We start from the raw sequence: 15,909 nt of genomic DNA on the forward strand, positions 1-15,909 counted from the left end.
TTTTTACCTGAGCTGTGATGACTTTCGATTCTAGCCAATCATTTTACGTTTCCGAGGATAGTAGGCGGGGCCAGGTAGGTATGTTCTTTTAGAGCAGAGCTACAGATTAGATGCGGTCAAAAGTCTGGCTGTACTTCACAGCAAAAGATGCAAACTCAGCAGCCTGCAACAAGTGCTTTAAGCTGATACTGTGATACTGTCAAAGGAGGTATCACCTCAAATCCGATGAAACACCTGGCGACGCATAGCGTTTTTTTAAAAGCCGAGAAATGTGCCGTGTTTGATAGCTTGCTGCGAGACCTCACACCGAGCACATCTACTGCGGGTGTGGTGCCTGTTATCGGACCCGGAGTTAGCAACATCCCCCAAGAACCCGAAGAGTAGAGTCCTGGCCCCTAGCCCTGCCAGTGTAGCAGAAATGATGAGGATGATGATGGCAGCAGCAGCCGTTCTTCTCTGCGTGAGTAGCTTAATGTTGTTCTTGTGTAATTCACGTTGAGTAGGCTAACCACGTTATTACATTAATGCATGTAAGGTGAACTAGCAAACACCGTCGTAGTTACATGCGGCTGTCTTCTTGTTTGATGGCAGATACTCCCTTCACCCTGGCCAAAAATGCTAAAATGACCAAAGAAAAAGTGGAAAACAGTTAAACATGAGAGGTTTTTGGACAAAGTTTGTGTTTTTTCCATTGTTAAGCACTGCTTCCAGCCAAGAGTGAGACCATATATGCCCTATAGCTGCAGAAAAGGCTAACATTGTTATCTTTTTACAAAAAAACAGCTGAACATGAGAGGTTTTTGGACCAATTTTGTGTTCTCCATTCTTTAAGCACCGGTTTGAGCACCGTTTAAGCACCGGCACCGTTTCAAAAGTACCGGTTTGGCACCGGTATCGGATAAAACCTAAACGATACCCATCCCTACTCCAAAGTGTTTCTACACTGAGAAGTTTCACTGTGGATCTACTTCATGTGAACATCAGGTGAACTCTTCTGCTGTGGATCAGTTTCACACAGTCACAGAAAGAAAGTTCTCTGACAGCTGATTGGTGCTGATTACAGCGGTCAGCTCATTTGTTAGTTTCACTCAGGATTAAACATCTTCAATTCAAACTGAGGAGATAAAACAGTCCAAATTTGGATTAACCATGTGATTCATGCGTCTCCAGTATTAAAGTCAGAGCCTGCAGGAGCTCCAAGTTCATCCTTGTTTCCTCAGACTGTTTGAATTCAGTGTGTCAGAGAAACAGAAACATGGAGGTGTGTTCATGACAGCGTCTGATTCCTGATGTCAGAGAAACTTTAGATTATTCAGCAGAGCTGATGTGGAGCTGAGATCTGCATCAACATGAAGGTTACATGTTAAACTAGGACAGTCACAGATATCATGTGTGAACATCATGTGATCCTATTTTTTTTTTTTTTTTTTTTGCCTGTCCCGTTTGGCTCTTTTGCCATCAGAATTATTGTCTAAAGGCAAAGAAAGATGCCCAACGGATTTACTTTACCAAATGGACCATCCCAGCCTTGCCGTACTGGTCTATTTGATTCACCTTTTATTGTTTTTTTATTTTCACTTGTTGTATACGGGACAGACTTTACTGGGGGAAAGAAAGAGGGAAAGAAAAACAGCGGGGAAGAGGGACGGTGAAAAAGGGCAAAAAAACAAAAACCAACAGAGTAAGCAGACAAAAAATACATATTGACCACCTGGATCACCTGTTGAGAAAGAAAAAAGAAAAAAAGCAGGAGAAAACAAGAGTAATAGAATAAACAACATCACAATGATATATGGGAATATGACAGTAAATATTAAATATTAAACATTATTGTGCAGCACGTGAGATCGACAGCGCACAGTGTGCTTTGAGGTAGGAGCCAAAAAGGGTGTAGTTTTTGTGTGTGATCACCCGTGTGTACACCTGTGAGCATGAACGCGCTTGTTTTTAAAAGGTTCCTTCATGTAATGATCTGCTAGAGTGTGTGGGGGGCCACTGCCCCGACCTCCAGGGCATGAAGCAGGTATGGAGGAGATCAAAACTCCAGACATCCAGAGGCCCCCAGAACACAAGAGACCAGGGAGGACCAACAGAGGGGCAGCCGCGCCACTATCCCAGAAAGAGCTGAGGAGAGTCCCAGATGAGGGGTCACTCAGCAGCCGCGGAGCAGAAGCCAGGGGGGGTTGCAGTGACGTGCCCGTGAGCTCCGCCGGCAGCCAGCTGTGCCTGAGTGACCGAGCCCCGGGCCGAGAGGCCGAGAGCACCCCATCCCCGAAGTGGCCCGAGCGAGCCCCAGGCTCCAGGCCCCGATAAGCAGCCGCCAAGGAGTGAGCCGGTGTGTACACACAATCACACTCCCCAAGCGTACTCTAAGCCCCCGGTCTAGGTACCTTTGCCCCTAGAGGGGGAAACTGCACCCAGACCCAGGTGGTGTTACCCTTTTCCCTGCGGTGTAGAGAAGCAGACCGCCCCGACTCCACAGCAGCAGGGAGGCCCCACATTCCAGTCCCCAGTCGGACGGCCAACTCCTCCTCCTAGCCCCCCGCTCCAGCAGGCCGCAGAGAACGGGGGTATGGGAAGACTCCAAACCTCCCTCCACCCGCTCATATGTAGTGTTGATGTATGTGTGTTCTAAGGTGCATTTAAAACATCATGTGATCGTAAAGTGTCTGAGTGACCATAAAAGAGCTTTAATTAAAACTGAGGTCAGAGTTTGCAGAGAGCTGACTGTATCACACTCATTGCTGTTCCTAATGTTCTGTCAGTTTCTTGCTTTTTATGTTTTGTTATTGGAAGGTCTTAAATGTCAGAGTCAGCAGGTGAGATCAGGTTTCTGTGATCTCTGATGTGGATCATGTGACCTTGTTTCTAGGTTACATGACAGGTCAGAGGTCAGCGACTGTAACTCAGTTACTCCTGTTAATGTGAACTCACTGAGTGTTTGTGGTTTACCTCTCAGACTGACTGAAGTCCACAAGAAGATGATGATGGAGGAAGAGGAGGACAGAGCAGAGTCTGCAGGGTCCAGCTGTTCGTCTGTGAGGAGTGACCGGTCCAAAGGTCTACCTCCAGCCTTCAGTGGTGAACCTGGACCAACGAGGTCAGAGAGCTGAACTCACTGAGTAACAGAAATAATTCTGCACCAACATTATAATTAGTGTTGATTCTGGTTGATTTTCTGTGTTTGTGAGCTGAGAGGAAATGAAAATGAATTTGCAACAAAAATCAGTTTTGTCCAGTTTTCCTGTAAAAAGCTGAACTCTAATCTAAGAGGATGTTACTGACAGGAAACAGCTGCATCATCTGCAGTCTGTGTGATCACAGCTGCTTCAATCATGTTTGTGTCTGCAGAGGTCAGAGGTCACAGTCTGCAGGGTCCAGCTGTCCGTCTGTGAGGAGTGACCAGTCCAAAGGTCAACCTCCACTCTTCAGTGGTGAACCTGGACCAACGAGGTCAGAGAGCTGTGATGACTCCTTTACATGTTTGTGTTTCCTGGATAAATCTGACCTGAAACATCCTCAGATTGTTACAAAGATTCATAAAAAGAAAACAAAGAGAAAAGATCCAAATGTTAGACTTGGTCATTTGCTGTTTGAGGACAGTGATGCTCATATCTGTGGGGAAAGTGTGACCTGAGTGGGTTCATGTTTGTCTTTAAAGAGCTGCTCTGATTCTCTTTGTGTCTGATCTGTTAAACAGTCTGAGAGGTCACACAGAGACCCAGCAGCTAAAGCCTGGATCATACTGGCTGCTGTTACTCCATCAGGACCACACTGAACCACAGTGGTGTTCATGGAAATCAATCAGTGCAACTTTACACTGTATTACCAAAAGTACTGACTCGTCTGCCTTCACACATGTAAACTTGAGTAGCATCCAATTCTGAATCCACAGCCTTTAATATGATGTCAGCCAAGTGTTGATGACAACTTTATTTTTTGGCACAATGTAGTCATACAAGTACTGTTGCCCTGGCAACCACCAAACCAAAAAGTGCAGGAGAGTGGGTGAGTGAAAGTAAAAAAAACACGGCTCCCAAAAGGAGCCGGTTTGCGTCGTTCACTTCAAAGAGTCGGCTCTAAGAGCCGTTTCGTTCGCGACCGACACATCACTTCACTGCACCATTGGATGCAGCTAGTCGCCATGGAAACCCATTTAATGAAGCTCTGTTCATGAGCTCATCTGAAGGCCAAATGAAGTCCTGATTGGCTCTGCAGAAACTCTGCACTTCATCATCCACTGAGCCCACTCTGTGTTTTCCACTTCATGGCTGAGCTGCTGTCGTTCCCAGTCACTTCCACTCTGTTATAATCCCACTAACAGCTGACTGTGGAACATTTAGTAGTGAGGTCATTTCACAGCTGGACATGATGCACTGGTAGCATCCTGTCACAGCACCACGCTGGACTTCACTGAGCTCCTGAGAGCCATTCATTCACAGATATTTGTAGAAGCAGTCTGCATGCCTGGGTGCTGATTTGGTACATATACGGTCATGGAAGAGACAGGAACACCTGAGTTCAGTGTTTTGGATGGTGAGTGAATTCTGTTGGCAGTATCCTCCTGCAAACTGAGGCAAAAAGAATCGTCCCATCAAACTTTTCTTGTGGTTTCCTGCCTATTTGGAGCTAAAAGAGGCCACCAAACATTAGATATCAATGGAAAGCCCAGGATGTCCTCTATCTAGCACATCAGGAGTTAGTAGGGTAGCTCGAATAACTCAAAAGATATAGACCAAAAACAAATGTCCATTACAGAGGACATAAATAGGCTGGTTCTCATGAGGATATTGTGTCTATGAAGTAAGTGTCAGGAGAAAGCAAGACAGACACAAAGCAAACAAGTCGTTGTTCCAAAGAACGTCAAAGAAAAGTAAGAAAATGTTTTAGAAGCTTCAAACTGACGTGAATGATCAGCAGGTACAGAAATGTTTAGAGCTGCTGTACAAAGTCGTCACAGCAGATTCTGTCAGCAATGTTTCCCATGTTTATTTGATCTTATAGATGGATCGTACTGCAATGAATGATCACCTGGAACAGGTTTTCTTCTTCTTCCTGGATACGACTCATCATGTTGTTGTGTGACAATAAGTTTCCTAGCATAGCATTTAAAGTCTGTAGTTCAAATCTAAGAGTTGTAGTTTGATCAGCAGAGAGCAGAGCTGTGAACGTGACTGTGGTGAAGCTTCACTCCTGAGACTGAACTTAGGAAATATTGTGAAATATTTAAACCCTATGTAGACGTCCTGGAGCCTTCATCTCACAGCAGAAACCAGTCGCATTAGTTTTACTCAGAGGAAAACTTGTCCTGATCAAAATGAGGTTGGGGGGAAAAGAACAGGAGAATCACATTAATAATAATGAATAAATATATAAAGAGGAGCTACTGGAGTCAGTGTGGACACAGAGTCACAAGAACCCAGAGACGCTACAGAAGCTGATCTGTTAGTGTTCCCTTTGATTGCTTCCTTTCCTCAGTCTTTCCTATCTCTCCTCCTTCTTTGTAATTGTTGTTTGATTTGACATTAGGACCACTGTGCAGTGTGGGCTGCCCTCAGACTGAGTGGGAGTGGGTTGGCCCACTGCATGACCCCCTGACTGTGATCGAGTCAGCGGTGGGTTGATTGTAATAACTTCTCCTGTGTCGGCCCCTCTCAACAGTTTCTGACCATGTTTCTGTTGGAGACATGCTAACAATGCTAATGCTAAAGGCTGCATAACTGATGCTCAGCTGGGACAAGAACTACATGTTGTGTTGTTCAATCAGAACAAAGCAGCAAAGACAAAGATGTTTGGACTTGTGTTTGATCCTGCAGCCCGAGCAGCTGTCAGACACCACATCTGGAATGTGGCACTGAGCACAGTCTGACTGGAAAGCTGGGACACTTGTGTTTTAGCTGCTTAGTTTATGCTGGAGGGAAAACTGCTCACCTTGGATATGTTTCTGGTTCTGCAGACAGTGCATTTGCTCATACTGGGACCAGTCTGCGTCATCAGGAGACTCCTCCTGTCCCCAGTGTGGAGAAAGATCCAGAAGCAGAGCTGGACTGCAGACAGCCAGTCAGAGCAGCTGTGTACAAAGTAAGACTGAACATCTGTCTGCTGATGGACTCATTTCTGAAAACTGGACTTCTTGTTGTTGTTCAGACACTGAAGAGTTTTCTTTCTCTTTCTTTCAGCAGATGTTGGTCTGCAGGAGGTTTTAGATGAACATAAGATCAGTCTGAGGAGGAGATGTGAACGTGTGACTGAAGGAAGTGATGAAACAGGAAGTAGAACCCTCCTCAACAGGATCTACACTGAGCTCTACATCACAGAGGGACAGAGTGAAGAGGTTCATACCCAACATGAGGTGAGGCAGCTGGAGACAGCTTCCAAGATGGACGCCCTCCATGACGCTCCAATCAGGTGCCAGGACATCTTTAAAGCCTTACCTGACCAACAGAGACCCATCAGAGTGGTTCTGACCAACGGCGTGGCTGGTGTTGGAAAAACCTTCTCAGTGCAGAAGTTCACTCTGGACTGGGCAGAGGGCTTGGAGAACCAACATGTCAGTGTGGTGGTTCTGCTTTCATTCAGGGAGCTGAACCTGATCAGAGATGAGCAGTACAGTCTTCTGGAGCTGCTCCATGTTTTCCATCCAACATTACAGAAGGTCACAGCAGAGAAGCTGGCTGTCTCTCAGCTTTTGTTCATCTTTGACGGCCTGGATGAAAGCAGACTTTCATTGGATTTCACCAACAGGAAGCTGCTGTCTGATGTCACACAGAAGTCATCAGTCAGCCAGCTGCTGACAAACCTCATCCAGGGGAATCTGCTTCCCTCAGCTCTCGTCTGGATAACTTCCCGACCTGCAGCAGCCAATCAGATCCCTCCTACATGTGTTGACAGGCTGACAGAAGCACGAGGCTTCACTGACGCCCAGAAGGAGGAGTACTTCAGGAGGAGATTCAGTGATGAAGAGCTGTCCAGCAGAATCATCTCCCACATGAAGACATCCAGGAGCCTCCACATCATGTGTAGTATCCCAGTCTTCTGCTGGATCACTGCTACAGTTCTGGAGCACATGTTGACTACAGAGCAGAGAGGAGAGCTGCCCAAGACCCTGACTGACATGTACTCACACTTCCTGCTGGTTCAGACAAAGAGGAAGAAGAACAAGTACCATGAGGGACATGAGACGAGTCCACAGGAGCTGACGGAGGCTGACAGGGAAGTTCTTCTGAAGCTGGGGCGGCTGGCGTTTGAACATCTGGAGAAAGGAAACATCATGTTCTACCAAGAAGACCTGGAGCAGTGTGGTCTGGATGTGACAGAGGCCTCGGTGTACTCAGGAGTTTGTACAGAGATCTTCAAAAGAGAGTGTGTGATCTTCCAGAAACCAGTCTACTGCTTTGTTCATCTGAGCATTCAGGAGTTTCTGGCTGCTGTCTGCATGTTCAACTGTTTCACCAACAGGAAGACGGAGGTGCTGAAGAACTTCCTGGAAAATAATCCACTTGATCCTTACTATTACTTTTCATTTTCAGATGATTTGTTGAGGAGAACCATAAACAAATCCCTCCAGAGTAAAAATGGCCACCTGGACCTGTTTGTTCGCTTCCTTCATGGCCTCTGTCTGGAGTCCAACCAGAGACTCTTAGGAGGTCTGCTGGGTCAGACAGAGATCAGTCCAGGAACCATCCAGAGAGTCATCAACAACCTGAAGGAGATGAACAGTGATGAAATCTCTCCTGACAGAAGCATCAACAACTTCCACTGTCTGATGGAGATGAACGACCTCTCAGTACATCAGGAGATCCAAGAGTTCCTGAAGTCAGAGAACAGATCAGAGAAGAAACTCTCTGAGATCCAGTGCTCAGCTCTGGCCTTCATGCTGCAGATGTCAGAGGAGGTTCTGGATGAGTTGGACCTGCAGAAGTACAACACATCAGAGCGGGGACGACTGAGACTGATTCCAGCTGTGAGGAACTGCAGAAAGGCTCGGTGAGTCCAGATGTGATCATTTACATCATTAATTAGTGTAGATTAGTAGTTTAGTTGGTAAATGGTAAATGGACTGGTTCTTATATAACGCTTTTCTACTCTGTCTGAGCACTCAAAACGCTTTTATACAACTAATTCATTCACCCAATCACACAAGCACTATTTTCTGAGCTTTTAAGTGCTAAGTAGGGCTGCCACGATTAGTCGACTCGTCACGATTACGTCGACTATCAAAATCATCGACGACTGATTTAATAGTTGACGCGTCGTTTGAAGCTTTGTAAAAGCAGGAATAAGTAGTAGGATTTAAGAGTGTAATAACGGACCGAAACAGAAGATGGCAGCACTGCATGTACAAGGATGCCAGCTGCCGTTAAACCCCGAAGAAGAAGAAGAAGTAGCTGTGTCCCAGAATTCATAGCGCGGCCCAGCTCAGTTTCCAACAATGGCGGCAGCTAGTTAGTTTTAATATTACTCTTATTATTCTTTCTGGGTCACAAAATAAATGTTTAGCATATTTTCAGGCGAGAATGTAACTGTGTAAACCTCAAATATCTGCTCAGTTTATCAAGACACCACATATTTTCAAAAGCGCTCCGACGTTTTCGGAGACGTCTGTTACCCACTAGCTCGATAGCTAGCCGGGGGCAAGGCTCAGTAGAGCCCGTGAGAACACTGGACTCCCAGCAAATCGTTTTCAAACCCACCGCCGTCTTTCGCTACTCAGGTTAAACATACATAAGTCACTTAGATAACTTAAAATGTAACTAAACTAAACTAAAAATGATAACTTCAAAATGTTATTGTTTGGCTTTTTTTAGTATTTTATTTGTTCCTGAGTAAATTGGTTTGGCTGAGATTAAAGTTATAGTTTTTAAAATGGTAAATGGCCTGTATTTGTATAGCGCTTTTTTGTAGTCCCTAAGAACCCCAAAGCGCTTTACACATCCAGTCATTCACACACTGGTGATGGCAGCTACATTGTAGCCACAGCCACCCTGAGGCGCACTGACAGAGGCGAGGCTGCCGGACACTGGCGCCCACTGGGCCCTCTGACCACCACCAGTAAGCAACGGGTGAAGTGTCTTGCCCAAAGACACAACGACCGAGACTGTCCGAGACGAGGCTCGGACCGGCAACCTTCCAATTACAAGGCGAACTCCCAACTGTTGAGCCACGATCGATTGATTAGATTTTAGATAGCAAGGATTTTATTAAACTTCACCAAAACAATCTGCACATTTCATTAAAATTTAATAAACTATCATCTTGTCTTTATTTTTAGTTAGCACATACCTTAAACACTTAAAGCTGTAAGTTAATGATAGTTATATAAGAGCAGATGCTGCTGGTGCAATAAGCTGTACGTTTTACGTCCAGTGGATGATGATCTGATTAGTCGACTAATCGCAAAAATAATCGGTGACTAGTCGACTATCAAAATAATCGTTTGTGGCAGCCCTAGTGCTAAGTAGTCTACCATTCATACTAGGGCTGCACGATTTTGCATAAAATGAGAATCACGATTTTTTTGCTTAGAATTGAGATCACGATTCTCTCACGATTTTCTTTTCCAATATAAATATTTATTGCACTTATTAACTGCACATCAACTTTGTAACAGTTGAAACTGTACATAAAAACAATAAATAAACATAAAAACAATAAATGCCTCACATTTTGTGGTTGCAGCAAAATGTTGTACTGCTTGAAATTCCGTCTCCACCGTTGCTCGACACTGCGTGTATAGAGCAGGTAGTGCAACAATAGAAAAATAGTTGCGGGACGGCACTGTGTAGCGTTTGTCTAGGGTGTTGATCATTTTCCTAAATCCCTCGTTTTGCACAGTGTTGATATATCTTTGGTCAGATGATGAGTAATAGCCTCCGTAATTTCTTTGTGCCTGCGGGAGTTCGACGTGTATAGGGAAGCGCTTTATAAGGTTCCCGTTATTGATGTTTGGGTGATTGACCGGGACGGATTTTCTCCTGTCACTTTCTCGTCATCCCTGACGTGTTCTCCGTTGTTTTTTCCTGCCACACGGCACAGCTTCTGTATCACGTGGTATAAGGCTCCGCCCTTGTCATTTGTTGAGCAGGAAGAGTGAGCGCTTGTTTTCATGCAGATTACGTCCCGGATCAAAATGCGGTACAATCGTCGTCGTCTTTTTTTTTTTTTTTTTTTAATCGTTGTCATTTGGAAATTAGATCGCACATAAGTATGAATCGAGATCGCGATTTTCTAATGATTAATCGTGCAGCCCTAATTCATACACATTCACACTCCGATGGATGCATTGGAGTGCAAGATGGGGTTATTATCTTGCCCAAGGATATTTGGCATGCAGACTGGAGCAGCCTGGGATCGAACCACCGACCTTATAGTTAGTGGCTGATCTGCTCTGCCTCCTGAGCTACAGCCACCCACAGTACTAAACAACTCTCATTAGTTTCTCAGATAAAATGATATTTTGTGTTGATCAGTAAATGTGTGTGTGCACTTAGCATGATCCTGCATTGGTAGTCATACGCTGTGTGTTGTAGACTCACATCTACATGTAGTACCTGTGTTGTGTCATTAGGGGGCAGTATTTTAAATCTGCTGCTGCTGTTGTTGGTCATTCAGATGCTCCTGTTAGACAGAAATAAGAATCTATGAAGAGCTTCTTTGTAGTGACGTGAACTCTGATGTTACAAACAGAGACAAATATCCAGAGCAGTCACCGTCTGAGCTTCTCCTCTGACTACAGACAGAACTACAGACACAGAGTTTAGTGGCATAAACATGGTGGGTGAGGATGAAGGTGCTGAGGAAGACTCTGGTTTAGTGTGATTAAAGTGTGATGTACTGATGAGTGACAGTGCTGTGGTTCAGAGTGAGGCTCAGAGGTGAACCAGCTGTGCTCTCTTACTGCCAACAGTGGGACAAACTGAGTGAGACACTGCTGACATCTGGACTGAACATGTGTCCAATCTGTGAGCTGATGTCACAGCAGCTCATGGATTCACTTTCATTCCTGCTGCTGCTCCTAATGTCTGACTTCATGTCCTCATTAATCACAGAGCTGATTGTTCAGTGTTTAGTTGTTGCTGCTGAAATGTCGTCCCTGTTTTCTGCTGATGGAAGTCACTGCTGTTTACATCCCCAAGCTAACTTCCTGGCAAATGTCATGATGTCATCAGTGCTTTATAGACGGTGGGAGGTTCATGTTGTAACCCCAAATTGTTTGTGTCCGTACGCTGTAGCCTTCCACACCATCCTTTATTGTACAGACTCAGCAGCAGCTCCATGGAGAGAACAGATTTGAAGTGTGTCACATCCATGCAGTCACAGCTGTTTCCACCATGTTTCCACTGATATTAATCCTGTTCAATGACACGTTTCATATCAGTGAATATGTTCTTTAGGACGTCCACTGACATGTTTAAGTGTCCTGCTGGAAATCACTCAAATCATCCATGAAATCCATGAAAAATCCTTTTAGTGTTTCTAACTTCACCCTCTGTCCTCTCTCTCTCTCCATCCTCCTCACTGCTTCTTTCACTGATAATCACACAAACATCGTATTCAGCTACAAAATAACACAATAATATCATCTGATGATCATTATTATGAGAGCAGGATCCATATTTGATATCAGAGTAACACACTGCTCGGTTATGTACAGTCATCATCAGTGACTGTGGGTCAAACAGAAGCTCTCTGATTGGTTGCTGACCTTGGTCACCTGTCCACTCTCACCTGTTTGTGTTTGCTCTCTCTTTGCTGTCTCCATCCTCTCTCTCCTTTCTCTCCCTCTCTGTCTTTGTACGTCACTCAGGTCCAATGGAAACAGTGACATTTACAAACCAATCAAAGACAAACTGATACATGTCAGGTTATAACAATATTCAAAGTGAATACAGGCTGCTGCTGGACACAGACAGGTAACATCATTTTGACTTGCTGTCACCTGGATCTGGACTCATAAACACTGAAGCTCTGAACAGGAATACAAATCATTTTCTGCCAACTAGCGACACACCAGCAGATAATGGCTCAGAAAGCTAAAATGAGCCAATCATTTCTGTGTTTAGTTCCCCTGAAATCAGATCTGATATCAGCAGCTCTGAGTTCATTCATCATTATTGTCCAGTGATGAGATTTCTGCTCCGTTTGGTAACAGTCAGCAGGTTTTTCCTGCGTGTGGACGTGAACAGTTGTACCTGACAGCAGGTAGCAAACAGAGATCATCTTTCCAGCTGGAACTCTTCACTGAGCTGAACTCATTCAAAATGTTCTGGAGTCAAAACAGGAAACAGTCCAAATGTGTGTCTTCACTCTGACTCTGGATCAGATCTCAGTGACAGACTGTGGACATTATGGAAGCCTAAATGTGACACCATCTTCCTCCTTCATCTGCAGATTAAAGCCAAACAAAGATTCTCATTAAAAGTCTGCAGGTCTGAGAGAGACTCAATCGTTGTGTCAAACACAGTAAGAGGAGCTGAAGCACAGATGTGAAGAGCAGATCATCAGATTATGACCTCACTCTGTTTTGTCTTCATATACATTCAGTCTGTTTATAATGCAGATTTTCTGCTATTATAATAACACATTTTATATTTTCTATAATCACAGACTGAGTCAGTGTTGGCTCTCAGGGACTCACTGTGAAGTTGTGGCCTCAGCTCTGAAGTCCAACCCCTCCCATCTGACAGAGCTGGACATGAGTGGAAACAACCTGCAGGATTCATCAGTGAAGCTTCTGTGTGCTGGACTGGAGAGTCCAAACTGTCGACTGGAGACTCTGAGGTGACAGACTTGAGCAGGGTTCATTTAAAGGTTGACAGAAGTGGAGTGGTGACGGGGAGATGTTTGACAGGACAGTGTTTCAGCCTCCACAGGTTCATGTTGTGCTCCATCAGTCAGTGAAGATAAAGTCAGCACTGATGAGGCTGTAGAGTGTGTGAGGGATGTGAATGAGGCTGTTGAAGATCTGATGATAGCAGATAAAAACAGGCTGCAGAGACTTTGAGCTTGTGTGGAAACAGAGAGAGAAAAGAAAGACATGAATGTCAAAGCTAATAAAGGTGAAGTTAGGAGCTGTGATAATGTTCATGGTAGGGCTGGGTCAGGGGTCTGCAACCTTTAACATCCAAAGAGCCACTTGGACCCGGTTTCCACGCAAAAGAAAACACTGGGAGCCGCAAATACTTTTTGAAATCTAAAATGAAGATAACACTGCATATATTGGGGTTTGTTTTTTTGTTTGTTTTTTTACCTTTATGCTTTGTGTGAACAACTAAAGTAAGTAAGTAAAGTTTATTTATTAAGCGCTTTTCACAGACAGGCAGTCACAAAGCGCTGTACACAAGTATTAAAATAAACAATACAATCAATAGACATTATACACAATGTAAAAGATCAAATGTAAATAATGTAAAGAACATAAAATATGTAGATCAACAAGAGGCTTGTTTGAACAGAAAAGTTTTTAACTGCTTTTTAAAACAGTCCACAGAGCAACTAAGGTGTGTTGCTTATGAAATCCATGAAGTGCTACAGAGAAAATTACATTTTATTTATGTAATTAACACATTTTGAACTCTTAAAGAAATATAACAAAAGGAAAGACACCCAGCTGAACTAAAATGATCCATGTAGCAAACAAAAACTGTTGTGAGCCGCCACCCTTATATCGCCTTTGGGCTGTTGGAGCGTTGACCTGACTTTTAAAAAGTAACTGGAAAAAAAGCACTAAGCTGCTAAAAAAGAAAAATAGATATTTGCAAAATTCTGCCTAAATATGTATTTTACCTGGTTAATGTGTGTGGCGGGGCGTGGTCTGCAGCGCCGCAGCACGGGAGGCGGACGCACCTGAGCGGCACCCGCGATCACGCCTCGCCACCTTAAAGTCTGTGCTCTCTCTGCTGTTGTGTTGTCGGGCTGTGAGCTGAAAAGTTACAGCCGTCTGTATGCATACAGCAACCGTTTGTGAAAAGTGGTCAATAAAGAGATGCTGAAAAGCATGTTCATGAAAACATCGTCGGGTCTGCCGTGATATGTTTACAATAAGACTTATGGTCCCGAACCTCTCCGCACAGCGTCTCCAAATCGGGGCTTTCATCTTTACGCAGGATTGTAAGCTGTCATCTGTGAGGCGTGAGCGGTGTTTGTTTTTAAACATAGTTCACGGTGGAGAATAGCTGCCGACATAATGTGGATCCGAAGATCCGCAATTGGCCTACCTGGGGTTGAATGTCTCGATAAATGCACGGCGTTTCCGCGAGTATACCGGCTTCCGCGAGTGTGACGCTTATTTTGAGCCATGAAAAAATAATAAGATAATTTTATTTTTATATTTCAAAATCACAATAATCTTCCAATGTAGAACTACAAGTTAAAAAAAAGAACTAAACACAAACAAAATACACTTCAGCTAAATAGTTCTAATGTATTTTCCCAAACCACCCGGAGCCGCAAAATAAAGACGAAAGAGCCGCCTGCGGCTCCGGAGCCGCGGGTTGCCGACCCCTGGGCTGGGTGATATGGCCTAAAATTCATATTGCGATATAATTTGAAGCATGACATTAAACATGACATACCATGTTCTGAGAGATTTTTTAAACTAATTCAAACGTACAGCTCTGCTACCACTTCCAACATTGGTGGTCACTTGGTGTTTCGCTCGCTCTGCGGTAGAGTATCACTTCCTGTTCCTGCTCAAACACAGTGGTGTTTCTGAGTAGCTTTTCTGCTTAGCAATTTAATTGAAATCTTTTGATACATCCCTTTTTCATAGTATAATCTTCACGTGCTTCATCTGAATCACCCTTTCTGTGTGCTCACTACCTAATTTATAGCCAAAGTATTCACTCACTGTCTCTTTACTGTTTCGCTAGCTTAGCTTAGCTCGTAGCTGACTCGTTAGCACCATGGCTACTTCACCTGTCCCTTTTGCACTTTCCTGCTCATTGTGTCAGATGTTTAGTTACTCCTCGGCCTCCTTTAGCAGTAATGATACCTGTAACAAATGTAGCATATTTGCAGCTCTGGAGGCCAGGATTACTGAATTGGAGACTCGGCTTCGCACCCTTCATTCACCCGTAGCTAGCCAGGCCCCTGTAGCTGGTGCAGCCGACGATAGCGTAGGCCCCGCTAGCTGTTCCCCGGCAGACCCCAAGCAGCTGGGGAAAGAGGGAGGCTGGGTGACGGTGAGGAGGAAGCATAGTCTTAAACAGAAGCCCCAGGTACACCACCAACCTGTTCATGTGTCTAACCGTTTTTCCCCACTCAGCGACACACCCGCCGGGGGTCAAACTCTGGTAATTGGTGATTCTGTTCTCAGACATGTGAAGCTAGAGACACCGGCAACCATAGTCAATTGTCTTCCAGGGGCCAGAGCAGGCGACATTGAAGGAAATTTAAAACTGCTGGCTAAGGGTAAACGTAAATACAGTAAGATCATAATTCACGTCGGCAGTAATGACACCCGGTTACGCCAATCGGAGGTCACTAAAATCAATATTGAATCGGTGTGTAACTTTGCCAAAACAATGTCGGACTCTGTAGTTTTCTCTGGTCCCCTCCCCAATCAGACCAGGAGTGACATGTTTAGCCGCATGTTCTCCTTAAATTGCTGGCTGTCTGAGTGGTGTCCCAGAAACGATGTGGGCTTCATAGATAATTGGCAAATCTTCTGGAGGAAACCTGGTCTTGTTAGGAGAGATGGCATCCATCCCACTTTGGATGGAGCAGCTCTCATTTCTAGAAATATGGACAAATTTATTAAACCCCCCAAAATCTGACTATCCAGAGTTGGGACCAGGAAGCAGAGTTGCAGTCTTACACGCCTCTCTGCAGCTTCTCTCCTCCTGCTACCCCCCCAAAAACCCATCTCCATTGAGACTGTGTCAGCTCCCAAACAGACAAAAAACAAAC

At 44.6% G+C, this 15,909-nt stretch overlaps 2 protein-coding genes across 2 annotated transcripts in view; both read left to right on the forward strand.

The window, feature by feature from the left end:
- Positions 1-4,496: 4,496 nt before the first annotated feature.
- On the forward strand, positions 4,497-7,990 carry LOC134622637 (protein NLRC3-like). The gene is made up of 4 exons (XM_063468033.1): positions 4,497-4,536; positions 5,530-5,608; positions 5,957-6,081; positions 6,180-7,990. The coding sequence occupies exons 1-4, from the start codon at positions 4,497-4,499 to the stop codon at positions 7,988-7,990; spliced, it is 2,055 nt and encodes a 684-aa protein (XP_063324103.1).
- A 3,866-nt stretch (positions 7,991-11,856) lies between these two features.
- LOC134622647 (ribonuclease inhibitor-like) overlaps positions 11,857-15,909 on the forward strand; it is a 37,168-nt gene continuing 33,115 nt past the window's right edge. The window contains exons 1-2 of the mRNA XM_065470165.1: positions 11,857-11,912; positions 12,607-12,780. Of these exons, the coding sequence (XP_065326237.1) occupies positions 11,857-11,912; positions 12,607-12,780 (230 nt within the window). The remainder of the gene's footprint in view (positions 11,913-12,606; positions 12,781-15,909) is intronic.

Source organism: Pelmatolapia mariae, linkage group LG3_W (genome assembly GCF_036321145.2).
Source record: "Pelmatolapia mariae isolate MD_Pm_ZW linkage group LG3_W, Pm_UMD_F_2, whole genome shotgun sequence".
NCBI lineage: Eukaryota > Metazoa > Chordata > Actinopteri > Cichliformes > Cichlidae > Pelmatolapia > Pelmatolapia mariae.

Excerpts from the sequence above, each read along its gene's own strand:
- LOC134622637 (XM_063468033.1), top strand. The coding sequence starts at position 4,497 with ATGGAAGAGACAGGAACACCTGAGTTCAGTGTTTTGGATG. Across the intron at positions 5,609-5,956 it reads GACCCCCTGACTGTGATCGA|ACAGTGCATTTGCTCATACT; the intron begins GTCAGCGGTGGG and ends CTGGTTCTGCAG. Across the intron at positions 6,082-6,179 it reads TCAGAGCAGCTGTGTACAAA|CAGATGTTGGTCTGCAGGAG; the intron begins GTAAGACTGAAC and ends TCTTTCTTTCAG.